A 27,584-nucleotide genomic window follows, 5' to 3' on the forward strand; every position below is an offset into this window, starting at 1 on the left:
AATTGTATCACACCTGCGTATGTAGGTAGAGATTCAGATGTGAAGAATATATTAGGAAATTGTTACTTACGCAATTACCTCATACATGAGTGTAGGGTCACATAAGGTAAAGACACCCTTCAGGCGCACTTTATACAGTGGACTTTATTCTCCATACCTATTAAGGGTTAACTGGGGCACCTGCAACATTCACTGTATAACCACCTTCCCAGCTGAAGTTTTGGGGGCTGTTTACTAATTGACTTACCAGCTAAATAGATAAGAAGCCAACATCAAATCTTCATGGTACTAAGATGTCGAGAGCCACTGACTGATCGGACCTCTCTTGTGTTGTGCTGACCAGTTACTATGGCAGATCACAAATTACCCCCAGTGATCAGCTGTAATGTAGGAGGGAACTGACAGTAAGTGTTCCATTTCTCTGCAGCGCCACCACAGGGGAAATTAAGCATTACACAGTGCTCATTCAAATTGATTGGTTGTGTGTGTAATGCAGGACAGGACAGGTCCTCCAGAGCGAGAGACACTCTTTCTAACCACGTTCCATTCTGACCAAGAGATGAGGATCCTGACTAGAGGCCCCCCCCCCCCTCTATTAACTCTGAATTCCCTAATAGAGTGTATGAATATGGGTTTTAAACTAGCCCAGTCTAAGTAATGCAGGGACAGCTCCTCTCATGAGAGACGCTTCTGCGCTGTGACTCTGTCTGAGGGGACCCAGTCCGTCCATGTATTACATGGTTGGCCATGCTTTTGAATGTAATTGATATATTCTCAGGATCCCCTTGACATCTTGCTGTCAGCTGACAGGCATTTATAAGTGAACGTCGCTCTCTAGTGACCGGCATGCTGGTAATAATCAGGAATCATACTTTTCCTGGCAGAACACACAATCCGCCACTGCTCCGCTCAGCTCCACCTCTGCTGGTCTACACACCTCCCAAAAATATTGCCTGGGATTGGCTGAGGATCTGCTTTATTGTCAACTTCTGACAGTATACTGTACACGATAGTGCTCCGACACACTGCCAGTCACTGTAACCTTTGGCCGATCATTAGCAGTGCCATGTTTACATCAGCCTCCCGTGTGGAACAGCTCACAATGATCAAGTGTCGGCATCAGGTAAAAAAAAAATCATTTGGGACAAATTTTGCGTGTATAAATCCTGTCTTATCCTGCGATAGCTTACCATAGATGAGAAGATCAGTGAAAAGGGGCATACATCCAGGGGCGTAACTACTACCATAGCAGCTTAGGGGGCCCAACTCCTCCGATAGAAGGGTTTTGTGCTAATCCTAAATTGCACATGACACTTTGTATTATACTGTGTGTTCAAGTGTTACTGGTGCTTTAACGAAAGGCAAGTGTAAGAGGCCTACAAAGGGTTAAAACCGGAATTTGGGGGGGGGGGGTGCTCTGATACGGACATGCATGGGATTGGTGGATTTCAGACCACCTTAAGGTGCACATACACATTAGAGGAAAGTTGGCCAAAACCGCAGATTTCAGCCGAATATATAATGTGTATGGGGGTGTTCCGACTCTCCCCCAATATTAAATGTCGGGGGAGGGGGAAATCGGGCATGTTCGGTTTTAACATACCTGATCCTTCATTCACACAAGAGATAAGCCCTTATTTACTCCCCCCCCCCCCCCATGTCAACACATGCACGGTCATCCTAACATGCATGTGTATGGGGGAGTCAGGAAGAGTAGCTGTCCAGCCGAACGAGCATTTGGCCGCCAGCTATGGAAGGTGTATGGGCAGCTTTAGACTTCCGTAAGACAACACGGCAGAGCGGATCATAACTGTGCCATAATAGAGCCGAAAATAAATAGAAAAGGAGTTGTACGAGATTAGAAAAACATGGCTCATTTCTTTCAGAAACAGCGCCACACCTGTCCATGGGTTGTTACTGGTATTGCAGTGCGTTTACGGCCTCTAGGAACGATTGTACTCCATCTAAGTTCACAAATCTAAAATGGTCAATATGCATAACACTATTGTATTTGGAGAAATCCCGCTGTCTATGGGTTTGTCCACACGTAACAGAATTGCTGTGAATTTTCCGCCAGGAATTGCGGACGGAAAATACACAGTGGAACACAGTAGCAGCAAAATGGGTGAGATGCAACAAATCTCATCCACACGCTGCATAAAACTTATGTCCCTGCGGTGCGTTTTTTTTCGTTCCGCAGCATGTCAAGTCCTGCTGCAGAAAGTGGACTGAATTGCTGCGTTTTTCAGAAGAGATGTCACCATCCCACAGCATTGTGAAAAACGCAGCAAAATCCGCACCGTTTTCTGCAGTAAAAGAACGTAGGAAATGGTGCGGTTTTTTCCCGCAGCAGAATGTCTGCTAGTTTTAGCGGAAATGTTGCAGAAAGTTTCTGCAGCAATTCCGTTACATGTGGACAAGCCCTGTGAGATATATGTTGGGAAATAACAGTAGCATCGATCATTTCAGCATGTGGTGGTGGATCCTGTGCTGTTATTACTGCCACCTAGTGGCATATCATGAAATTGAACTTCATCATTATTATCTATTATGATGTTGGCATGTTCAAGCTCCCCTCTTCATACATTCTTGTGGCTGACACAGTTATGGTGCTAGAATAGATTTATTACCACTTAGTGGCAAATCGTGAAGTTGTCCTTTATCATACTTTGTGATTTGGACTTGTATATAGGGTACATTTATGTCTCGGACACTATGTAGCGGAGGTTTTATGTTTTCTTTTGAGCGTTTAGCTTTAAGCCACATTTTCATGTTATATCATTCTAGACCTGTTATATTGGGGATTGTACTGCCACCTTGTGGTGCATTTTTCTGCCTTGCTCTGCAAATGTCTCCCACGCGTTATATTAGGGAGTTATACTGCCACCTTGTGGTGCATTTTACTGCCTTGCTCTGCAAATGTCTCCACACGAGCGTGGGAAACTCGTCCGTGAAAAAATGTGACGTTTTTCACGTCCCAGTTGCCCTCGTGCGGGTACCGTTTTCACCTTTTCCCATAGACTTGAGCCTATGGAGGGATCTGTGAAAACGGAAGATAATAGGACAGGTTCTATTTTTCAACGGACCCTTCACACGGTCCGCTGAAACCATGGCCGTGTGAACGGCCCCATTGAAAAACATTGTTTTAACGGCCATCACACGGACGTATTCAACGCTCGTGTGAATCCCACCTGATGTTGTATTTACATGAGTCATTTCCGTTGCGGTTTTCTGCCACGATTTTTTGTAATCGCTGCAAAAACCGCTGCATTTTTCACAGAAAAGTCACAGCGAAAACCGTGAGAAAAACCACTTATGTTATAAAACCTGTAGGCCTCATGCACTCAGGAGAGCCACAGGCGCATCTTGTGCCGCCATATGGTGCCTCTGTCTGACGTGATACTACAGAGATGCAATACTTATAGTAGAAAATACCTCTGTAATATGTCATCGAATGGAACATGTATGTCGGATTCCATATTAATCGAACAAAAAGAAACCTGTATACCTTGTATGAAATCAGAGGAATACAGTAGGGCCCTATAGACTGCTATGGGTGCTGGATTATGGCTCCATACAACTCGGACCTTATATGGTGCCATCATATGATGTGATGAAGAACTGAAGACGACATTATGGGGAGAGCCCAGGATCAGACAGGGCTGCTTCTAGAAATATGGCTGTCCAAGGAAAAAGTCAATGAAATTGGACAATGTTTGGAAAGCGTAGGGATGGATGGGATTTCTGCCTCCTGCCGTCAGTGCAAGGATCTGACGATGTTTGTCTGTACATTACTGGAAATAATGAGGTATAAATGCAGATTTTTATCTGATGTCTATGGGCAGCGTTACATAACTGTATTGCTCATGCCCCATGATTTGGCAAGCTCTGCCCCTTGGGGTCAGGGAAGTGATACTGCCTGTGAGCGGGCATATTGATAGCCGACCTGGCATGTAGAATAGATAGATGCCCCCAATATATTGTTATGCACTTTATTTTATTCATGTTTATGGTGGGAAAGCCCATTTAACCCCCTTCATTTATTGAGAACTTGGGTACTGCTAAGGGTTAGGTACGGAACGGATAGACAGTGTAGGCTCACACCTAGGGCATATGCCATGGGTGCCGGGTGATGTAGGGCACCAATGAGCCCGCAGAGACAGGAGATAGTGGGGGTCATGACTGGATCTTTATTATGGGTGAAAAGACACTGAGTTACGTCTCAGGGACAGATCATAAAACATTAGAGGAGGTCCGACGGTTGGGACCAGTCCTAAGAACATGGCAGTTTTACGGGAGGTACATGCACTCCTAATAATTGTTCTCAGGTTTATGGGGTCTCAGGGGTCGGACCTCCACCACCAACGTTTCCACATTTTGTTGTCTGACTCCCACAACACCTGCAGTGTCAATAAACATACTTGGGGTGGATCCCATTTGCAGACTTTGGGTATTTCCTGAGGTAATGTAATGTCCCACCTAACTGGAGGTCAGACCCTCACCCCCACATTATTTATTTCAATTGCTGTCAATTATGTAGACAAGTAATAGAAGAGTCCCGCACACTGAAACATGGCGGCAATTTCCTTTCAATTACAACTATCCTGTCACAGCCGCCATGCTGTAACTAGCACTGAGCGCCAAAGGATGGAGGGGGCGGGGACTCGTGACGTCACTCCATACACCACTCCATACGCCTAATCCCTCTCTGCCACACTCAACATGGCGGCGTTCGTGTGTCATTCCTCGGGTTACCGCGGGGTCACGTGGCGTGTCTGGCGCCCCCAGCATGGCTCCACGGTACCGGGCACTACACGCGGTGCTCAGGCTGCTGCCATATCCCGGTGCCCGATCGCAGTCCCGAAGCCTCAGCACCCAGGTCGCCCCAGCAGTCAGGATGGAGTATCAGGTACCCAACGTGGGGAGACGGATTACATCAGCCGGACACACATGTCACATTGACGGCAGCACATGTGATCCCCATACGTATGAATGCATAGATAAGACCTGTGTATTGATAGTCAGGTGTTGGAGGACTACAAGTCCCATCATCATACCCTGTAATGACAGATTGCCCTCCTGTGCTAGTTTCTTTTGGTTTGCGGTTTGTTACAATGTGTCAGGGACACCTGGTGACTGCAGACAGGTCTCAGATGTGGCCACTCACCATAGTGGTTTATGCAATTTATATTAACCAATATGGCGATTGTTAAAAAGTTGTCGGGGAAGTCATGTGACTGCGCAAAAGTTGCATGGTACATTTGGAGTCATGGGACCGTAGTCACGCTGGGCGCTTTTGGCGTTGGTCTTGATTAGTCGCCAGGGTTGGATGGTATCCGCATTAATGTGTGGTATATAAGGGGGGAAAGCAAGACAACTCCTTTAAGCGTTTGTATTTAAAGGGGATCTCCACCACAAATTATCTGTGAATTGAGCGATCTGGACCGCTTTGTTTTGGGGATCAGTGGAGGACTCTTCTCATGTATTCCTCCTCCCCCTCCTATGCGCTAACATAATTGTGGTAGGGGGAGTAAACGAGTTCATTTCTCTCTAATACATTTTGATCAGGAGTGATAGATATATATATATATCTCATATTGGTCTTTATCTGCGTTCTGCTAGGCCACGTTCACACGTTGCAGCCTTGATGCCTCCAGAACTGCAGTATTTTGCCACAAATCGGCGCCGTATCCCAATTGATCGGTTTTGCAGGTAAACAAATGCACGTGGCCATTAGGCGAAATTCACACGAACGTGTGCGTTTTGTGCGCCCAAAAAACGCTGCGTTTTGCACGCGTGGAAGTTCCGTGAGGCATCAATGTTTGGTGCGTGGCTGCGTGTTTTTCACACATGCCATCCTTATGACACGTGGTTTCGATGCTTAGAAACTGCAATGAATGTGGTGCTTTTTTTTCCCCCCCTTCATTCATTTAACAACTGTAGTGCGTATCACGGAAGTGCTTCCGTGTGCTTTGCGCGATTTTCACGCACCCATTGACTTCAATGGGTGCGTGATGCGCAAAGCACGCTCAAGTATAGGACATGTCGTGAGTTTTACGCAGCGGACACACACTGCGTGAAAATCACGGACTGTCTGAACGGCCCCATTGAGTTACATAGGTCCGTGCGACGCGCGTGGTTTTCACGCGTAAAACACATTCGTGTAAATAAGGCCTTAGTTTGCCGGAAAAGCTGCATGTTGGGCTTTGTCTGCGCAGTTTAGGCCATATCGTGCCCATGCTGTGGCCGCAGCAGGTGAACCCAGCCTTACAGTTAGGCCTTATTCACACGAACGTGTTATGCGTCCGTGTGACAGCCGTAAATACAACTAATTCCATGTGGCCGCTCACATGGACGTTGTTTCAATGAACCGTGTGAAGCGTCCGTGAGAAAATAGGACGTCCTATTTTTTTCACGCATCCCTCCATAGACTCTAGTCTATGGGGGAAGCGTGATCTCGCGTCCTGCAGAGCACGAATGCACCTCGGACGTGAAAAACGGCAGTTTTTCACGTCCGAGATGCGCAACGCCTGTGGGAATCCGGCCTTAGCAAGTTCTCGGTAATCGATCTATGGGGGAGGGGTGCTGGTGACATATTAATCTCCGGCCCATGTAGGATTTACTACGCTCTGTCCCTATGTTTGTAGAAAGGTCAGATAATGTGAAATCCTATAATCCGCACCTTTCACTTCTGTCCCTTTTAAGGACTATCTATTAGTAAATCATTAGCCACGCTTGCTGGAAGGCAATGCCCCGGGGCTACTTCATGCCATGTGCATCCCTGTATATCAGAGGACGGGCCGTAGCACATGGCATAACTGTATTTTCGGAGGGAGGACTTTTGGATGGCACTTTTCTAGCCGAGACTATTGTGTAACAGCTTTCAGCAGGCAGTCAAGTTCTCACGCCAGGGTGCCACCTGAGGGTACAATTCTAGTCAGATCCTGCTCAGTGTGTTATTACTGACAACATTGTGGAAAACAAGCTCTTTCCCGGGTATTGGTTACTCTGAGCTGGCACCCATGATGCTGGAGGCCTTGTCTGTACTTAAACTATGGCTGGTAATCCTAATGCTCCACTCTGCGGGGTGTATTCTGTGCCCACCGACTCGGGCACAGGTATTCGTGGTTTGCACGTTTCCTCTCTGCACTTTCCTATGTTCCAGGATAGGAGTGGACCACCCTTAGGAAGGAATGATCACGTCTCTGGGCACGAACCTCTTTAAGAAGTAGATGTCTGGCAAAGAGTAAACCCTGATGTGCCACCCTGCTCCACTATTTCTCTGCCCATCTGTGTCACTGAATGTCCAGGGCATGGGTATTTCCTCTATGCCAGACTTTAGCTTCCCATAGAGGTCCATGAACTCTTCGATGCCAGAACTTCCTCGCTGATGATTGTACAGTCCTATTGGGCACAGCACAGAATTTCTGCTTGTTGTCAGTGAATGGAAATGTTGTTTAAATTCGGAGACTGAAAACCCAGATAGACTTGGTTCTGTTTATACAAAGTCTGGGCAATCCCATGTGAGTTTAAAGGGGTTCTCGAACACCTAAAAATCCCCCCACAGATAAGGCTCCAAATGGGATTGGCTGCTGCGGTCATATGTTCTAGACGTCACGTCGTCGCACTGACATGTAAACATGCCGCAATGGCGGACCATAGCAACATCGGTGCAGAATTTATAGGGTAAGCATGTTGCGGTCTGTTGTTTTTACCAATTTGGGGTCTGTTGGGGGTTTGAAAACCCCTGTAATGCAGCAGCGAACACCTTTTCTGTCTTGGTCTTAATGCTGATCGCTCAGACCAGGCCTTGGAAGTTTTTCAGAAGAAGAAAACTTTTACAGAAAGTTGCATAACTGTCCATTATTTATCACTAAGCTTTATTTTAGGACTGTGCGACCCCATTTAAAGAGGACCTGTCACCTCTCCTGACATGTAATTCTATATTGAATAACTATTCTAGAGCATCTTTATTTAGAACTTTTCTTTGTGCCGTTCCTCTGTTATTCTTCCTGGAAATTTTTTTTTTTTTAAATTGACACATGGCTGTTATCAGTTGGAGGCGTATCCCTACACAGACTCACATTGTCCAATCAGTGTTGACACTGTATATGGACCTGCCCCTTTGAGAAGGGAAATGGTAACACCCTGTTGTCAATTTATTCATACATTTCTAGGAGGAATAACAGAGGAACGGCACAATGTAAAATTCTAAGAAAGTATGTTCCAGAATTGTTATTTCATGTGGAATACAAGTATGTACTACAATAGACGTGTCAGGAGAGGTTCTGTTTATAAGGAAACTCATTGCGTAAATCCGCAGAGCAATACGGTTACAGCAAAGGAGACGAGAGAGAACAAATCTCATCTACACACCGAGTATAAAAACCGCTCAGAAATCGACCTGCGGTGCGTTTTTTTAAATTTTTTATCCACAGCACGTGAATTGTATTTGTGTGAACGCTGCTTATTTGTTGTGGGATTTCCCCATTAAATTCAATGGGAGGTAAAATCTGCAACAAATAGCAGATGTTGTGCTTTGTTGTGGCGGAATCGCAGCGAATCCGACGCTGGAAACAACTCAAAGAATATTTTTTTTTATGCTTACCCAGAAGTCTGTTTCTCTTCCTCCTGGAATGATGTTTCATCCCATGTGACCGCTGCAGCGGTCACATGGGATGAAACGTCATTGCAGTACGGCGGGCGGACTTTTTTGTATTTGCAGTTTTCCGCAGCGGACATTCCGGTCAAAAAACTGCAACACAATTTGGTGCGGTTTTTCAGCTGGAAATTCCCTGGGATGCACAGGGCGCATATTCTGCGTGCTTTTACCCCACGTATCTGCCCTGTGTGAACATACCCTAATTGCTTAGGAAGTCTTTTAGACTCCCTACTGAATAAGTCGCCTGACTATGTACGGAGCAAAATGGCCGTCTGCAGCCATTGCTGGATCTGAACGGTGTTGTGTAGATCCAGCATTGACATGAATGGTTGGAGGAATGTTTTTATTAAGTCTCCGACACTTCCAATCCAGTTGCTAGAAAGATGGCGACCAGGACCCATCGCTAGAAAGATGGCGACCAGGACCCATCACTGGATTATGAATTGCATGTAGGCTTTTTTATTTTGATGGCGTGTTACGGTGACGTGGGAACCGGCATGGGGACACAGTGTTATGCTGGATTATTTCTTATCACATTGGTTCTGTGTTTAGGACGCCATTCGAACGCTCAACACCCTGCAGACAAATGCCAGCTACCTGGATCAGGTGAAGAGACTGCGCAACGATCCTCAGGAGCAGCTGGCTGCTATGAAAGTGTTCCTGGAGAGGAGTGGGCTGCGGGTGAGTGACCTGTCATACCCCTTAATAATCATAGCGCACAAGCCCAAACTGGAGGGCTGAGAGGGATCACGTCAGACTCATTACCAGGCCGCAGGAGTTGCCACACGGTTTTACAGTGAATGGCAATGCGGTTTTACAGCCGCGCGGGCGACCTGTAAAATTGAAGCACATGGTATTGATGTGCTTCACCGTGACATGCAGCGTGTATGGGCAATCTACTCTGGTACACCAAGTAGCTGAGGGGGCTTGGCTTCCTTAAAGGATATGTCCACCTTTTTAAAAATTTGTAAATTTTTTTTTTTTTTTAGTATTCCATTGCATCTAAAATAATCAATTTTGCAAATAGTCTTGATTAAAAACCTCCCGTTTTGTGTATACAGCTGTTTCTCAATGACTAGATTATAAATGAACCCTGTGTGTAGTCTGATCCCTTTCGGTATTTATCCCATTGTCTCTGTTTCTGCAGGTTGAAGACTTGGATCAACTGAACATAATTCATGTTACTGGAACAAAAGGGAAGGTGGGTGATGGAAGCAAAAAAAAAATCTGCTCATGTTATTGCCCATTATTTTCTGCCATTTCTTAGATCCATCTGTTTCTTGTAGAGCCGGATGACGACCACTAGAAGGGTGATCGTTACAGCACCTATAGGGGTTGCCACCGAGCTTTCCAGGCACTAGAATAGGTTCTCCGCCCAGTTCTGTGGTCCGTTGGGGTTCCGGTAATTTTGGCGTCAAGAATAGTTCTTCAGACGTGGCTTATCCTGCCGTCAAAAATTACCAGACCCCCTGACAGGTAGCAAATAACGCAAAGGCTAACAAACAACTAGATAGAATTTGTAATAACTTGACCAAAGAGGACATCTCAATGACCATTCTTGTATGTCAATACTGGAGCACATTTTCTTAGAACTTGGCAATGTGCCATTCCTCCGTTATTCCTCCTGGAAATGTATGAACAAACTGACAACTGTGCTTTACCATTCGCCATGTCAATAGGGTGTGTCCCTAGACAATCTGATACACCCTACACAGATACACACCCCACTGATAAGGGTGATGGTAACTCTCTGTGGTCAATAAATTGAGATTTTCCAGGAGGAATGACAATATGCAGTTCTAATAAAAGATGCTCCACGGTTATAATTTTAGATATGTCAGAAGAGGTGACTGGCCCTATTTCAGGTGGACTGAAAACTATATGTTTAGTCGAAAAGCTGAAAATATTATCACATGACGACAAAGTATTCTATGCACATGTGGAGCAGTTGTAAGTCTTTACGTTTTTGGTCTTTTTAAGGGATCCACTTGTGCCTTTACTGAGCAAATTCTTAGAAACTGCGGCCTGAAGACTGGATTCTACAGGTACTATTGTCCTTTTTATTACAGGAACACTTCAGGATAACTTACACTGTTATGTCTAATGCAGAACGTGAGGGGCGGAGCACGACACAGGTATTTAAAGTACATCAAAGAGAGAACATCTGTCATGCACCGCCTACCAGTCCCTGCCCTCACCTATCTTTTTTCCATACCTCTCATTTAGACCTCTTCTAGATGCGGACATTCAAATCATAGTTGAGGGTCCCAGAGATGAGTCCCGTCCCGTCCCCCCCCCAAGCATAAGACAAAAATGGATATGCCACAAACGTCCTGCCGTAAAAAATATTTACCACCTATCCACAGTATAGGTGATAAATATCTGATTGATGGAGGTCTGACCGCTACCGATTCCAGTACTGCACATGCTCGGTCACCGCTCCTTTCATTTTCTATGGGGCTGCCGGGAAAATCTCAGCACTATCTCTGGCAGCCCCATAGAAAGTGAATGGAGCGGTGGCCGAGAATGCGCAGTACCACTCCATTCACAAGGGGTGCACAGGGGCGGCCAGGTAAGCCCATTCTTGGGATCGGTGGGGGTACCAGTGGTAGGACCCTCACCGATCAGTTATTTATCACATATCATGTGGATAGGTGATAACTAAAGATGAAGAGTTTCGAATCGTTGGAACTTTTGGTGTTCGCGGCGCACTAATCTGCAAAAAGGCAATCGCCGTCATTGTTTTATAGAAGGGGAAAAAAAAATAGGGGAGAAGAGATTTAAAAAAAAAAAATTGTCACTTTTTATTAGAAAGAGAAGTTTAGCATTTTTCACAATAAAAGTACAAAAAAAGAGAACATACAAAAAATGTAAAGAACATTTCCCCTCCCCAGCCCTCTCCACCCCAACCCGGTACACCTGGGAGTGAGTCCGCTCCAGTCCTTAGAAACGGAATTACAGCAAACAGCGTTCATGATAACAATGACGTATATCAACAGTCTCATCATCCTTATAATATTCGTACGTTCACTTTGCACTACTATACATCTACGCAGGATTTTTACATAAGCCCCTATCTCTTATCAAGTCGATGGAAGCTAGGTCTGAACCATCTAACCAGAGCCCACATCTCTTCATACTTTTTCAAGGAACCCCTTTTCAAATAAATGGGCTTTTCCGTGGATACGAGGCAATTCACTTTGGCATTAAATTCTACACGAGTAGATGAGCTACAGCAGTTTTAAAGGTCTCAGATCCCAATACATCGTCCACATACCCAAGTATACAAACATAAGGAGTCCGCATTAGATTAGCAGAATACACCTGTTGCATATGGGGGAATCTCGTAAGCCGATTATCAAATAAAAACGGGTGTTTTATACACCCTGCGTAAGAGAAATAGGTGTGACAATCTGTGCCTCACTAAGAGGCAATCTAGGGGTATACGCTACTATATCCTGCCACTGCCCATCTTCGACAGGACCTTTCTCATTTTTCTTTAAAACCAAGAGGGGATTTAGAATGTTCCTTGTCCATCATATAGTTACACACTGTCGAAATGAGCCCCTTAGATTCCATGGTGTCACCAACGATGGTAGCAATAGGATTCATAGTGCACGTGAGGGTATCGCCCACATGGGCTTCATTTCCCAGCGCAAGTCACATTTGTAAATATAAAAAAAAAAAAAAAAAAAAAAGGAGTTATTCGGCAGAGCAAACTCGGATTGTAGGTCAGAAAACCGTTTCAGAACCCCCCCCCCCCTTATATAATTGTGGTAACCACCAAATGCCCTTGTATTTCCATCTACCATAGCCTTCCAAGCTTGCAACCTCCGGTAACCAGTGGTCGTTCCAGAGAGGAGTAATTTAATCCCTCAATTCCTAGAAGGTCCTTCACCCTCCCCCATACTCTATGCATCTGGTACAAAGTGGGAATCCTTTTTAGTATGAGTCTTAAATTTATCGGTCTCCAAAGCTGCAAATATCCGGTCACACTGCTTGAAATGTCGTAACTTGCCTGGTACGGAGTCTTGTTCCTCCAACCCCATCCCCTAAGGTGCTGTAACTGTGCCGCTAAATAATATAGCCCCGAATTAGGGGCTGCCAAACCTCCCTCTGTCTGTCTTCTCTGTAAGGTGTCCAGTTTTATACGTACATGACCCTTCCTCCAGGTAAGATCTCGAGACATCCGATTAATTGACAAAATAAAGCGTTGGGGTATCCAAATTATGTAGAAAGTATAATAACTGGGGCATCCACACCATCTTAACTTAATGAAATTCGTGCGCCCCACTAATGATAGTGGTAGCCTGCACCACGCCACTAATTTATTTCTAAACTTTGGGGATCTAGATTGAGGCGTTCATAGTCCGTCAACACTGTTGATAACTTTAGGCCATGTTCACACGTGGCAGAGTTTTTCCGCTGCAAATGTTGGTGCAGATTTGGGGCAAATACGCAACGAATCTGCACCAACATTTGCATATTTGACAGGTAATTCAGACGTTGCAGATATCACAGCGGACTTGCCACAGATTTCAGTTTTTGCATTGCAAAGGCTGAAATCCGCAGCGAAATTCCGCTTCTTCTCTGCAACAGACAGTGCATGCTGTGGAGGGAAAATGCCGCACCGCAGCCTATGGTCCGCAGCAGAGTTTTTTCGCAATGTCTGAACTAACTTGCCTAAAAATGTATTGAAAGAAATGTAAAAAACGGCCGCTGGAGAATTCCACTGCGGACTGTCCACAGCGGAATTCCACAGCAATTCCGCCACGTGTGAACATGCCCTTACACCCACATATTTAACCGTAGCACGTTGCAGTGGGATATGTTCCCTATCCAAATCTATCAAAGGCTCATCCAGTGGAACGAAGTCCGACTTCGTCCAGTTAATAGATAAACCGGAATAGGACCGGGGAGAAAAGATTTTAAAAAAAAACCAAAAAAAACAATACATACTTGTCTTCACCTGGTCTCCTGTAGCAATACGTCCCTGCCGGCCTCCTGTGATGGCCTCGTTTTGTCTCCTGTGATTGGCTGCAGCAATCGCATGGGGCAAAATGTCCTCATCTCTGGAGGCCGGCAGGTGAGATGACGACGCGTTGTCCCATTTGACCGCTGCTGCCAGTGGTTGCAATCATGGCACTTGCAATTTGCGACACATTTATTTGGACCGTAGTGAACGGGAAACTCGCTCTTCTTCTGTTTGAAACCTCTTTGATGTATTTAGGTATTGGGAAATTTCTTAGTGTAGGTTTCCCCAAAATTCCAGCATTAAGGTGAACCTGCGCCTTAAAGGGAGTCTGTCGCCAGCAATTGGCTTATCAAATAAACAGCACAGTAATAGTGTAGCCTCACCTAAATATATCGCAGTTTTGATTTTTTTGGCTGAGTAGCTCCCTTGCAGCGAAAATTCTATTCCTTATATGCAAATGTGCGCATCACCGTTGCTCCAAACTCGTCTGCCTGTCCGTCCCTCCCGCTCCCTCTCTCCTTTGATTGACGGGGTCGGGCAGTGTTGTAGCCGTGATCACGCCTGACTCTGCCTGACCCTGTATCCATGAGCGCACCTCTGCTACTGAATCGGCGCACGCGCAGTACATCACTGATATTTCACCGGTCTTATCGGCTGTACTGCGAATGCGCCGATTTTCGTCACACTACACCCTTGTATAGTACTGTAATCAGCACATGTGCAGTACGGCCGATTAGACCAGTGAAACTTCAGTGATACTGCGCGTGTTCCGATTCAGAGGTGCGGGTGCGCTCCCTTTAAGTGACATACCATCTGTAAATAATTTGTCGTAAAAAATAGTTGTTCATACAGAGAGTTCCCCAAGATCTCTTCTCAGCGGCCAAACTGACGTGGAAAATGCATTACTAAGTTTACTCACTCTTCATGCTGGGGTTGTATGTGGTCATAAATACATGACGGCCTTTTTCCAGAAACAGCGCCACTCCTCTCCGTAGGCTGGGTTGTGGTATTGCATCTCGGCCTCAGTCCACATGGATGTCGTTGACCTGCAATACCAGACACAGCCCATGGACTACAGTGGCGCGGTTTCTGAAAATAAAAAGCAGCCTCCTTCTAATCTCATTTAACCCTTTTAACTCCTGGACAACTGGTTTAATGTGTGTCTGTTAACCTACCCTCTTTGGTTCCCTCCCAGCTCTCCACACTTGGTACAGGTGAGGGAGAGGATTCGGATCAATGGGCAGCCAATCAGCAAGGAGCTATTCAGCAAATACTTCTGGCAAGTTTACAACCGCTTGGAAGAAAGCAAGGTTAGTCACGGATGTGGATGACTATTCAGTTTTTTTTTTATCATTGCATGTGGAAAGTTTAGACAGCTGAGCTTTCAACGAAAATATGTTCTCCACCCAACAAACGACACCCCCTTTTCATTTGTCAGGGGGAATAGAAAGTTACTCTTCTCCTACTTTTACCTGTAGCCGAGAACATATGTATAGCTATGTACTATGCTGAGAATTATACAGCGATATGGGCAAGTTCCAGACTATTGGGTGCCAGATAATTGGAATTTGACGTTAACCTGGCAGATTTTGGTGTGTTGGGCCTTCTTCTTGCTGTATGATTTTGATATTCTTACAAATCTTATCACGTTGACCGAACCTGATCAGGTTTCATATATTTTCATGACAAAATACATGTATGGAAGGCTTGAGTTGGCCACAAAGCAGGTTCTTCGTTCTGGCTTATAGGGAGGAACCAAGTGGGGAACCCCCTCAATGGCCTCCATATACCCTAATGGGACATATGGAGAGGGGTTGTCTTCGTGAGAAAGACATATTCAGTTTCTGTTGCCTTTTTTTTTTTCTTCCCTGGCTTTAATAGGAGACTTAGTTGGCGGGAGACGCCGGCGGCAGAGCGGGCAGATCAAAAACACACATAAATCTGCCCTCAGTGTCCTTGTCTGAACTCGGACTGATGGTCTTGGTCACATTCAGATTTTGTAATGAACCTTGAAGTCATAGGTTGTGTGTAATCTGGAGATCCTCTTCTATACATGAATGTTATGAAAGCTTCCTCTCTTGGGAAATCCTATTTAATGTCCGTCCCTAATACTTTGTGCTTTCAGAACAAATCAAATAAGTCATGTATCCCATTATAGATCAGCGTATCCACAGTGTCCCTTCCTGTCGGGGCTTTATTATATGACTGTATGGATACAGTCTTTTATTTATAGCAAAATATTGCATACTGGGTGTTTTATCCATTCAAAAATGATTAGTGAAAAAGAATGAATAACCCTAATAATAGTATGTAGTGTAAAAACTCTAGAGAGAAGTATAAGAACCCATCAGCTCCGTCTAGGACTGAGGGATGTCGCTATGTTATACAGTAAAACTCCCGGCATCCATAGGGCCGCTGAAGTGCCCGATCCTCAGAAATGTAAGACATGTAGACAGATTTATGCTGGCATCCCCCACGGTGTAGGCCCAATGCCAACATCCTGAGGTCCGCACACTCCAGCAATGTTGGCACTGACGTGAGCGTAGGGTTTGGGGCCTACACTTTTTCCGCTGGAGAGGCCGGTGACAAACTGTCCGATAACTTTCCTAAGCCGGTATGGTACTTTTTTTGTCATGTGCCAAATTAGATCGGTTCCGGAACTAAACTATGACTACCCAGTATGGCCTTGACGTTTACACATTGCAGCTCACTATGGAGATTTATCAAAACTAGTATGAGGGAAAGGTGGAGCAGTTGGCCATAGCAACCAATCAGTTTCCAGCTTTCATTTTTCAGAGGCCGTTTGTAAAATAAAAGAAACCATTTGATTGGTTGTTCTGAGAAACTGCTCCTTGCACTCATTTTGATGTCCCCCATGTCTGGATGACTATGTGCAAGAGTTAATAAACTAGATGCCATTGTGTTCCTGTCCGAATTTTTTCTTTCAGAGCGATGACGTGTCCTCCATGCCTGCTTACTTCCGCTTCTTGACAATAATGGCGTTCCACGTGTTCCTGCAGGAGAAGGTTTGTATCTCATGAGGCCTGAGTCTTCCTGCTCCAGGGCATCTTATTTGATGCCACCTATTACCGTCTCCTCCTCTCTGACGCAGGTGGACCTGGCTGTTCTAGAAGTTGGGATTGGTGGAGCTTATGACTGTACAAATATCATCAGGTGCGTAACTGTATAAGGGCTTTGATATTTCTGTCCTGATTCATTTGCTTATATATATTATGAAAGTTTTAACCAGCACAATAGAAGGACCTGGGTATTCTGGTTACAAATAAGCCAAGCGGCAGCACTCAATGTCAAGCAGCAGCTGCAAAAGCAAATAGGATTTTAGGTTTTATAAAAAGAGTAAAGCCACATCTTGAATAGCGAATTCAGTTTTGGGCTCAATTGTAAAAAGGATGTAGGAGAACTGGAAAGGGTTCAAAGGCGGGCGACTAGATTAAGTGGGATGGAATGGTGTCCCTTACAACGAAAGGCTGGAGAAATTGGTCTTGTTCAGCTTGGAAAAAAGACTCCTTAGAGGTGATCTTATTAACATGTATAAGTATATGTGTGGTCAATACAGAGAACTAGCGCATAATCTGTTCTGTCCAAGGACTTTACAAAGGACCAGGGGACACCCATTGCGTGTGGAAGACGTTTCAGACATCAATATAGGAAAGGGTTCTTTACAGTTAGAGTAATCAAACTATGGAACGTCCTAACCCAAGAAGCAGTGATGGCAGATACTATGTCAGCATTTAAAAAAAGGCGAGATGATTATTTACTGACAAACGGTATTAAAGGTTATAACTAATCTAGTAATGAAAGACGTGAAAGGTTGAACTTGATGGACCTGAGGTTTTGTTGTTTTTGTTTCTTTTCAATATATGTAACAGGCTAGTCAATTTTTTTATTTATTTTTTCTTTAGTGAATCTTCTTTTGGTTTCTTTTGGATTTTTTATTTTATTTATTTTTTAATAACCCCAATAATTATCATTCCTGCAGAAAACCCATTGTATGTGGGGTTTCTTCTCTTGGTATCGACCACACTGCCATCTTGGGGGACACCATTGAGAAGATTGCCTGGCAGAAAGGCGGCATATTCAAGGTTTGGAAAATCAATATACCGTAATTTGCATCAATAACCCCCTCCCTCACCCGTGTCACTCAACAGGAACACATTTTAACCAGTTGTTGATAGCACTTTTCCTCTGTAAAAGTGCTGTTTAAAGCTTTTACAGCTGACGTATACAATATGTTACAGATATTCACTTTGGAAGCCTATTGCTACTAAAGCAAATATAAAAAAAAAAAACGAACAATAATTAGACTTAATCTAGCATGCAAGGTTCAAGTTGAGTCCTAGGTCACCAATGTGGGATCAGTGACTGTCTGACCTGTGTTATACCAACAATCGGCAAAATGCAAATTTCATGCCTCCTTCATTGCATTGCTTAACACAGTGCCACCTTCATCAATGTGGCTGTGTCTGGTACTGCAGCTCGGTCTCAGCATCACTTGAATGTATCGGGTATTGAGTACATCGGGCACAGCTGCACACACATAGTAAGCGTGTTCTCATGCAGTGAAGATGCCGCTGCTCTATGGCCTCGCTGCCTATCTGGTTTGCCCTGCCAGGAGATCCATTGACTCCCTCACTACGTAAGGTATCGCATAGGTCTGATTCATTGTCTCTCAGCCAGGTGTTCCAGCGTTCACTGTTCCCCAGCCTGCGAGCCCCCTGGAGGTGCTAAAAAACAGAGCCCAGGAAATTAAGGTAAGTTGATTCTCTCTCTGTAGTACACTCCCTGCCCAGCAGTCTTGGGCTTTTTACTCACTAGTGCTTTGTTGTCATAGTGCCCCCTGTATATGTGCCCAGACTTAGCAGAGTACGAGGAGTCCGACATCTCACTTCATCTTGGTTTGGCTGGAGATCATCAAAGAACCAATGCCTCCCTGGCGCTGCAGCTGGCACAAACATGGCTCCAGCGACAGGCCTGTCAAGGTACGGTATATTTGGCAAATGGTCTAGAACTGATTCGTGCAAGTATATTCTGCTTATTAATAAATTACAGAATTGTATATTTTTATATTTATATATATATATATAATTCTAATAATTTTTTTATTATATATTTTTTTAAACCATCCATTTTAACGCTATTTTTTTTGTTTTTCCCTACAGGTTTTGGGGAATTAAAAAATCCAAACCAACAAGTCCCTCCAGTAAAATGGCCTCTGCCCCTGGCATCAGCTTTCCGGCCCTCTGTTTCGATGGTACAAGGTAAGATCTGCTATCTAATTTATTATCCTGGCTGAAGAGCGCTTGTTTTACGGCAAAAATATCTCTGGGTGAATCATCCTGTGGTGTCATAATGTCCACACAAGTGAATCTTATTTATACAGTACTTGTTTTGACCAGTGGAAACTAGACTTTGCAAGACTCGCTCTGTTTTATCAGCAAATTTGTCTGCGGATAAAATCACCATTGAGGTAGTCTAGGCTTTTGACCACTAGGGGGCAGTGATGTAACCTTTGTTTTTTATACATGGGTGTCTCACACTTTTGTTGCTTTTACCTCTGTGTAGGTTTACGGCATACATTATGGCTAGGACGTACGCAGGTTCTACAACGTGGGCCCATATCTTATTACATTGATGGTGCACATACCAGCAGCAGTGTGAAGGCTTGTGTCAGATGGTTCCAGGAGGTGGCGCTCAATGAGGAAAAAGCTGGCGGGTCAGTTTTGTATAAACTTTTTTCTGTTGTTTTTCTATGTAATATCACAAGGGATGATTGTAATCCAGGCATGATGATGTATGTCACACAGTGGTTTTATTATTTTGCAGGGGTTCTGTGGTTCGGGTGCTGGTGTTTAATGCCACAGGGGAGAGGGATACTGCCGCGCTGTTAAAACTTCTGCAGGTGAGTCCGGATACACGTCCATTTATACCGCACACTCCTCCATCTAAATTACACTATATCCACGTACATTCTCGCTAGCATCACCAGTCCCACTCTTGCTGTATTGTCAGGGACTGTCTACGTATTAGTTTCCGATAATTGTCCTATAGCGACGCTTCTTAGGATAAGTTGCATTTTTCAATGAACATATTCGACCCGGCTTTATAATGTTCGTGGTGCAGGAGTATTGGAAGTTGCTATAATACTTCTCTGTACTGTAACCATCATCTTTTGTAATACAGTTCCACTCTTGTGTAATAACTTTAAGGGGTTCTCCGATTTTTTTTTTTTATTTATTTGTTTTTTTAATTTTTATTTTTTTTTTAAATTAATGTTAATCATATAATAATTTTCTGCAACTTTCTAATGTACGTAGTTTCATTTCATGAGTAGTTTCAAGATCTCTCCATTACAGCCAGGGTCCCCTGCTGCTTCGCTGGCCAGTTTCGTCACTGTGGCTATCCCAAGGAAGCTCAAGTGAGCAGAGATGGCAGCCGGGGAGTCCAGCTGATTTAAAGTTCTTGCGGTCGCAGGGGATTTAGGGCAGGCGATGTCTGGTTTCTATATATGAACAGTGACGTCAGAAGCTCCCCCGGGCACACTTCAGATACCACTCTGCCCGGGGGGGCTTGGGTGACATTTCCCTCTGACATTGCAGCCTTCCGACGCGATGTGAACTAGGGCTAATTTACATAAAAGTACCAAAAATCTTGACACCAGGTAAACTGTATTCTGCCTATTCAGGTCTAGTACCTAAATATGCTTATTCATTTTTCTTTTTTTTTCTCCTTCAGCCCTGCCATTTTGACTATGCTGTCTTCTGCCCCAACATCAGTGAGGTGTCCGGGGTGGGGATTGCAGGTAAGCATTCAACTTAGTCATTACTCTCGTGGCAACAACTTTCCAGGACTTTTGATCCTGATATGGTAAATCCAGAGCAGAGACTTCAGTCAGTCATTTTTTCAGCATTCGCTCGTCTATTATATGCCTTAATGACACTAACCTATGTGCGAAGCATCAGTCTCTGCTGATCGACCACAGCGATCACCTGACCAACTCCGCGGCACTAGCCTAATAAAGGAGTCGTGCAGCCTGACCAGTGATCCCTCTCGGCAATGGAGTATTAGATCAAGAATGGCGCAAATTTCTCCCTCCAAGAGCTCCCTTAAGCCTCCATATTGAGAAGGAAAAATAACAAGAAACAAGGGGAAGATTTTGTTAATACTGGCACACCGTACAGGCAGTGCGCCAGTCTCTCCGCCCGCCTGTTCAGAGTGCTCTAGATTAATCAACCTGGCGCAAAGCGTATTAATTAATCTGCTCACTATTCTAACTTGAGGGCATTTCTCAGGGTATCCGTCATCCATATTTCAGATTCTTTGACCGCTTGAATACCGTAGTATGGAAACCTAAGAGACCGATTTATAAGTGAAACCGGATATCACAGATCCATCAATACGGTCATGACTCCTGTTAAGACAGAAGCCCTGGCGCCGGTGTGAACAGAGCCTTATTTACTACCGTCAAGGCAAAAGGGCGGTGGAGTAGAAAAAAAAAATCGTTGGCTTGTAGCGTTATAATATCTGCTGATTTTTGTTTCGTGTTTACCGCCACAAAAATGTTCCTTTTAATTATTTACAAGACATTCCATGGACTTCCCAGAGCGCCGTGTGTCCCCTGTAACCTGTGCTGCTAAACATTGTGTGATCCAACGGTTAGGAAGTAAATCAGACACTTGGCAATAAGTGTGGACATTCCTGTTCTGTATGAAGTACTGCTGCCAAAATCCGTGCAGAAACTGATCTTGTCTCTGTCTGTCCCGAGAGCTGTGCGGGGGAGTGTCGCGGGGCTTTCAGAGCGGTCGTCTACGGTCCTGTGATGGTTCTTCTAATTAGGACAAGTTAAAGTGCTGTCTATGTACAATACATGTTTTTGGGGATCTCAAAATAAAGTATTCGGGATCATGGCGGAGGATATTATTCTATCTCATCCCAATGAATAATATTGTTAGCCATTATCAACAGTAGTTTCTATATGACTACACAGTAGATATTGATGCAGCTTTGGTTTAGCGTCCCCTTAACGTCGTCGTCTGCTTTGGAAACCTCCTTTTTTTTTTTTCTTCGGGTCTATCCACACTCAGATGTACGTTGGAGGAATACCTCAGGAGTATTTTCCAATGTAGGAGTATGAGCCGGGAGCTTTTCTGACCGCATACGCAGACTGGACACTGTCAGCCATAGTAGGTTCCCCTGGTGATAAGTTAATTACAGGGTGTCCCACTTCTGGTACACTCAGTGATCAGCTGTAATCTGGGAGGGTTCACCCACCACCACGGGACAAGTTAAAGAGGCTCTGTCACCAGATTTTGCAACCCCTAGCTGCTATTGCAGCAGATCGGCGCTGCAATGTAGATTACAGTAACGTTTTTATTTTTAAAAAACGAGCATTTTTGGCCAAGTTATGACCATTTTTGTAGTTATGCAAATGAGGCTTGCAAAAGTACAACTGGGTGTGTTTAAAAGTAAAAGTCCAAGTGGGCGTGTATTATGTGCGTACATCGGGGCGTGTTTACTACTTTTACTAGCAGGGTGTTCTGATGAGAAGTATCATCCACTTCTCTTCATAACGCCCAGCTTCTGGCAGTGCAGACACAGCCGTGTTCTCGAGAGATCACGCTGTGACGTCACTCACAGGTCCTGCATCGTGACGGCCACATCGGCACCAGAGGCTACAGTTGATTCTGCAGCAGCATCAGGGTTTGCAGGTAAGTAGCTACATCGACTTACCTGCAAACGCCGATGCTGCTGCAGAATCATCTGTAGCCTCTGGTGCCGATGTGTCCCCGCTCGTCTGACACGATGCAGGACCTGGGGAAGTGACGTCACAGCGTGATCTCTCGAACACGCTGTGTCTGCACTGCCAGAAGCTGGGCGTTCTGAAGAGAAGTGGATGATACTTCTCGTCAGAGCGCCCAGCTAGTGAAAGTATTAAACACGCCCCGATGTACGCACATAATACACGCCCAGTTGTACTTTTACTTTTAAACACACCCACTTGGACTTTTGCAAGCCTCATTTGCATAACTACAAAAATGGTCATAACTTGGCCAAAAATGCTCTTTTTTAAAAAATAAAAACGTTACTGTAATCTACATTGCAGCGCCGATCTAGATAGGGGTTGCAAAATCTGGTGACAGAGCCTCTTTAAGAATTATACAGTAGACATTGAAATGAATGGATTGTCCATGTAATACAAGAACGTCCTGGGTGCTACAGAGAGACTCTGACCTTTTAAAGGGGTATTCCAACCTAAAGCATTTTTCACCTAGCAACTAGTTAGGTGACCAATATTAGACCTGCTTCTTGGGTGTCTGGCCACTGAGGGAAATTGACGAGCGCTATGTTCTTCTGTTTCCGTCAGCCCCATAGACTTTGAATGGAGCCACACCGTGGTCGCCGCTCTAGTTAAACTGCTCCTAGCCACCGTCTTGCAACAGGGGGATCGGGGACTCCTGTTCTGAATGATGGACCCCAGCGGGTAGACCCCCACCGTTCTAGCATTTATCCCCTTTCCAGTGGATAGATGAAAAATGCTTTATGCTGGAATACCCCTTTTAAGACCTATTCAATAAACCTGCATCCACTCCTCTTGTAGCCAACACGCAGGTTGTGAATGCCAGGAACCAAAACCATTGGTCTCTGGGGCCGAGTGCTTCTCTCTGGAAGTTGTCCTTTAAAAAATTGGTTTGTATAGAGCAGAGGTCTCAAGCTCAGCCGGGTAAGTGGGGGCCACATAGAAAAAGTGTGAAGTTGACGAAGGGCCGCAATACTTTTAAATTTGATACAATACTAAATTATTGTTATTTGAACTATTATAACAATACTACATTACTATAGCAATACTACATTACCATCATTACTACATTACTATAACAATACTACATTACTATGACAATACTACATTACTATAATAATACTACATTACCATCATTACTACATTACTATGACAATACTACATTACTATAATACTACATTACTATAACAATACTACATTACTATAACAATACTACATTACTATAATACTACATTACTATAACAATACTACATTACTATAACAATACTACATTACTATAATACTACATTACTATAACAATACTACATTACTATAACAATACTACATTACTCTAATAATACCACATTACTATAACAATACTACATTACTATAATTACTACATTACTATAACAATACCACATTACTATAACAATACCACATTACTATAACAATACTACATTACTATAACAATACTACATTACTATAACAATACTACATTACTCTAATAATACCACATTACTATAACAATACTACATTACTATAATTACTACATTACTATAACAATACCACATTACTATAACAATACCACATTACTATAACAATACTACATTACTATAATTACTACATTACTATAACAATACTACATTACTATAATTACTACATTACTATAACAATACTACATTACTATAACACTACATTACTATAACACTACTACATTACTATCATTACTATAACAATACTACATTACTATAATTACTACATTACTATGACAATACTACATTACTATGACAATACTACATTACTATAACAATAATACATTACTATGACAATACTACATTACTATAATACTACATTACTATGACAATACTACATTACTATAACAATAATACATTAATATAATTACTACATTACTATCATAATACTACATTACTATAACAATACTACATTACTATAACCGTACTACGTTACTATAACACTACTACATTACTTAAATAATAGTGCTAGATTTAAACTTAACGGAAATTTGCGCGTTTTTTCCACGTGCTTATTTTAACAATCCAGTTTAAATGTCGCTAAATGCAGTCCTGCGGCTCAGTTGGCAGCGTTTTGCAGACATACGGATGTCAAGATTGGGCAGCCCCTCGGTAGAGGCGGCCACAGTGCCCTCGGTAGAGCTACTCGCGCTCTGCTCTGGGACTCCTGCTCTGTGGAAGCCCCTGACAACACTGTCCATGTATGGACAGTGATGTAAGAGGCTTCCCCAGAGTCCCGGAGCAGAGCCTATACTAGTGCTCTGCCCGGGACTCTGGCTCTGGGGAAGCTCCTGACATCGCTGTCAATATATGAACAGTGATGTCAGGGGATTCCACAGAGTCCTGGAGCAGAGCCTATACTAGCAACTGTGGGCTGCAGATGACTGTCTCAGGGGCCGCATGAGGCCCGCAGGTCGCGTGTTTGAGACCCCTGGTGTAGAGGTTGCCCACTCGCATTTTCTTGTTTTATTATGGTCACATCTATATTCTAGCTCTGTTCGTTATACTAGTGGATTTCAACATGCCAGATTCTTCCCCCATGAGATAAGATGCTCCTAGAGATGACTGGCAGCCTCTTTTCTTTCTACATTGATTTGGCTGAGTACGCATATTTATTGTGTAGTCGGGAGAAATAGATGTTTCGGCCGACCACTATCTCAGGTGTATGGACAGTTTTCGTGACTAGCAATGGTCTCCCCCATTTATGTGCAGTTGTCTTTTAGGGTAATTATCTAAATGCTGTTTGGAATTAATTTATGATTATTTCTTCCATATTTTAATCTGGTTTTCTTTCCTCAGATCAGCAGAATTACAATGTGACTCTGGAGAACGTCCTCACGCGATGTTTGGAGAATCAGAAGAAGTGGAACCTTCTGATGGAGGAGAGAAGTTGTACTGACCATTGGAGCTCCTCCCTGCCAGTTGATACTCTGATTAAGGACCGCCCACGCAGTTCACCCCTGCTCCTCGCCCCTTCAGAGCGTCTCTTAAACTGCAACTCCCTGGTGTTCCCATGCATTTCTCATGCTCTCCAATGGGTCAACCAGGGAAGGGACCCTAATTTTCCTTATCTGGACACCAATCTTCACCACCACCATCCCGTTGCCAGTTCTGGCTCCGTACTACTGCGGGAAGCTGCTCACGTTCAGATTCTCATCACCGGAAGCCTGCATCTGGTCGGGGGAGCTCTGAAACTGCTCGATCAATCCCTTACTGAATGAGTTTCCAGGGACATGGTTTATCGGTCCGATATTACATACGGTTTACTTGAATGGTGGATGCTTTTGCTGCCTGATATGGGATGATGGTAGATCCCTGCTGGGAGCGTTGTGACGGTTACCTCTGGACCATCTCTTTCAAAAGGGCTGCTATTATACACCTGTCCCAAATAATTGAAAATTATTATTAATACTGACACCACTTCTGTACATAGGAGGGAGATATTTGGATAAAAAGTTTTTTTTTTTATTCCTTTCCTGCAGAAAATATTTATTAACATTGCTTATGTGTTGTGTTTTTCTTTGTGTTCACGCTGTCGTTCTGCAGTAAACCAGCAGGTGGCGCTTATATAATAAGGTTTATATGTGTATAAACTAATAATGGGAGTGAATTTTCACACATTATCAAATATAATACAAAGTAGTCCCAGATTTTTGTAACCACCACAGATTTTGGAGGTATTCTCAGACTTAGTTATGTGATCTGCAGATTCGTGCTGCTCATAAGTTAATGGAGCCTTGATCCTAAAGCGAACCCCCCCCCCCCCTGTCCTGGGACTGCATTTTTAAATATGATGGGGGTATATGGAGCAATATTACCTAGTGCCCTCCAGTTGCGCCATTCTGCCGCGGATTCACAGTTTTAAGGTCCCTTCTGTGCTGTCCAAAAAATGGCTGCAGCGCTTCTTAGACTACGAGTCAGAGACACTTGCATTGGCCATATATCCCATCACACTTCTAATTTTATCCTGAAGACCGGAGGGTCACTTTAAGACACTAGCTGATACGTAAAAGAGCAACCCCTATGTCTCTCTTCTTTATGACCTTAAACTTCAACTATAGCCTGCTTCTGCACATAGGAGAGAAGTTTATAAGACTCCTTTTTAAGATTGTTCTTAAAGGCTTTGTCCAAGAACAGCGCCACTCTTGACTATAGGCTGTGTCTGGTATTACAGCTCAGCTCTGTTCACTTGAATGGCGATGAGCTGCAATATCAGATGGACGAGAGTGACGCTTTTTTTGGCTTATTGATTTATTTATTTTTTTTCCATCCTGTCATCCCCTTTGTGACTTAGCATATTTTAATGGCACACTCACACGGATGATATTCGGCGTCCTATATCAGCACCTACCGGTGATATAGGTGTTGGGATCTGCTCTTCCTATGGAAAACCAGCAAACTTATATCCTAAAAAAACTGAGGTCTTGGCTGTAATCTGATGTTTTACCGGCTCCACCGCATCAGCGATTGTTCCATGGAAAAGAATTTGCCACCTGCAGTCTACAGAGGAAATGGTTGTCTCATGACGGAGCTGTGTGAGCCGCTACCTGTTTACTCAACTAGATGGCTGGATTTGCAGTTTTGCTGGGGTTTTTTTTGGTGGTGATTTGAAATTGTTTTTGTGCAGTCACTTTAAAGTCTACAGTCAAATATCACCTGCACTACGTATACCGCGTTTTGTGGCCAGTGGCAATTTTTCAAAACACAGTATTTTCTGAGTGATGTGTTTCTGGCATGTACAAAATGAAGTTTAAAAACACCATAAAAATTGCTGTCAAATTAAAAAAAAAAATTGGTGTTTTAAAATGCTAGAAAACATGTGTGTGAAGGAAGGCCTAGGCTACATGAACACGTTGTGGAATTAGGTGCAGAAAATCTTCATCAAAACCATAGGTAAAAGCTGCACCTAAGGGTGTGTTCACACGGGCTATTTTCAGCTGTTTTTCCGGCCGTAAACGACCCGAAAAACTGCTAAAAATGCAGGGGCTGAACGCTTCCAAACATCTGCCCATTGATTTCAATGTGAAAAACGGCATTCCGTTCCCACGTGGCGGTTTTCACACGGCCATTTTTAGAAAGCCTCGTAAAAATTGCATGTCACTTGAGCCGTTTTTCATTGGC

At 43.9% G+C, this 27,584-nt stretch overlaps 1 protein-coding gene across 2 annotated transcripts; it reads left to right on the plus strand.

The window, feature by feature from the left end:
• The first annotated feature begins 909 nt into the window (after nt 1-909).
• FPGS (folylpolyglutamate synthase) lies at nt 910-25,964 on the plus strand. 2 transcript variants are annotated; one of them, XM_075835251.1, is made up of 15 exons: nt 910-1,123; nt 9,215-9,343; nt 9,810-9,863; nt 10,643-10,707; nt 14,833-14,947; nt 16,586-16,663; nt 16,750-16,811; nt 17,638-17,740; nt 18,332-18,409; nt 18,490-18,637; nt 18,818-18,916; nt 19,221-19,371; nt 19,482-19,557; nt 20,391-20,457; nt 25,263-25,964. In XM_075835251.1, the coding sequence occupies exons 1-15, from the start codon at nt 1,067-1,069 to the stop codon at nt 25,682-25,684; spliced, it is 1,704 nt and encodes a 567-aa protein (XP_075691366.1). In that variant the 5' UTR covers nt 910-1,066; the 3' UTR covers nt 25,685-25,964. The 2 variants fall into 2 exon arrangements, with proteins under 2 accessions (XP_075691366.1, XP_075691365.1); XM_075835250.1 differs by lacking the exon at nt 910-1,123 and adding an exon at nt 4,724-4,909.
• The last annotated feature ends 1,620 nt before the right edge of the window (nt 25,965-27,584 follow it).

This window comes from Rhinoderma darwinii, chromosome 8, assembly GCF_050947455.1.
Source record: "Rhinoderma darwinii isolate aRhiDar2 chromosome 8, aRhiDar2.hap1, whole genome shotgun sequence".
In the NCBI taxonomy this organism is placed as follows: domain Eukaryota; kingdom Metazoa; phylum Chordata; class Amphibia; order Anura; family Rhinodermatidae; genus Rhinoderma; species Rhinoderma darwinii.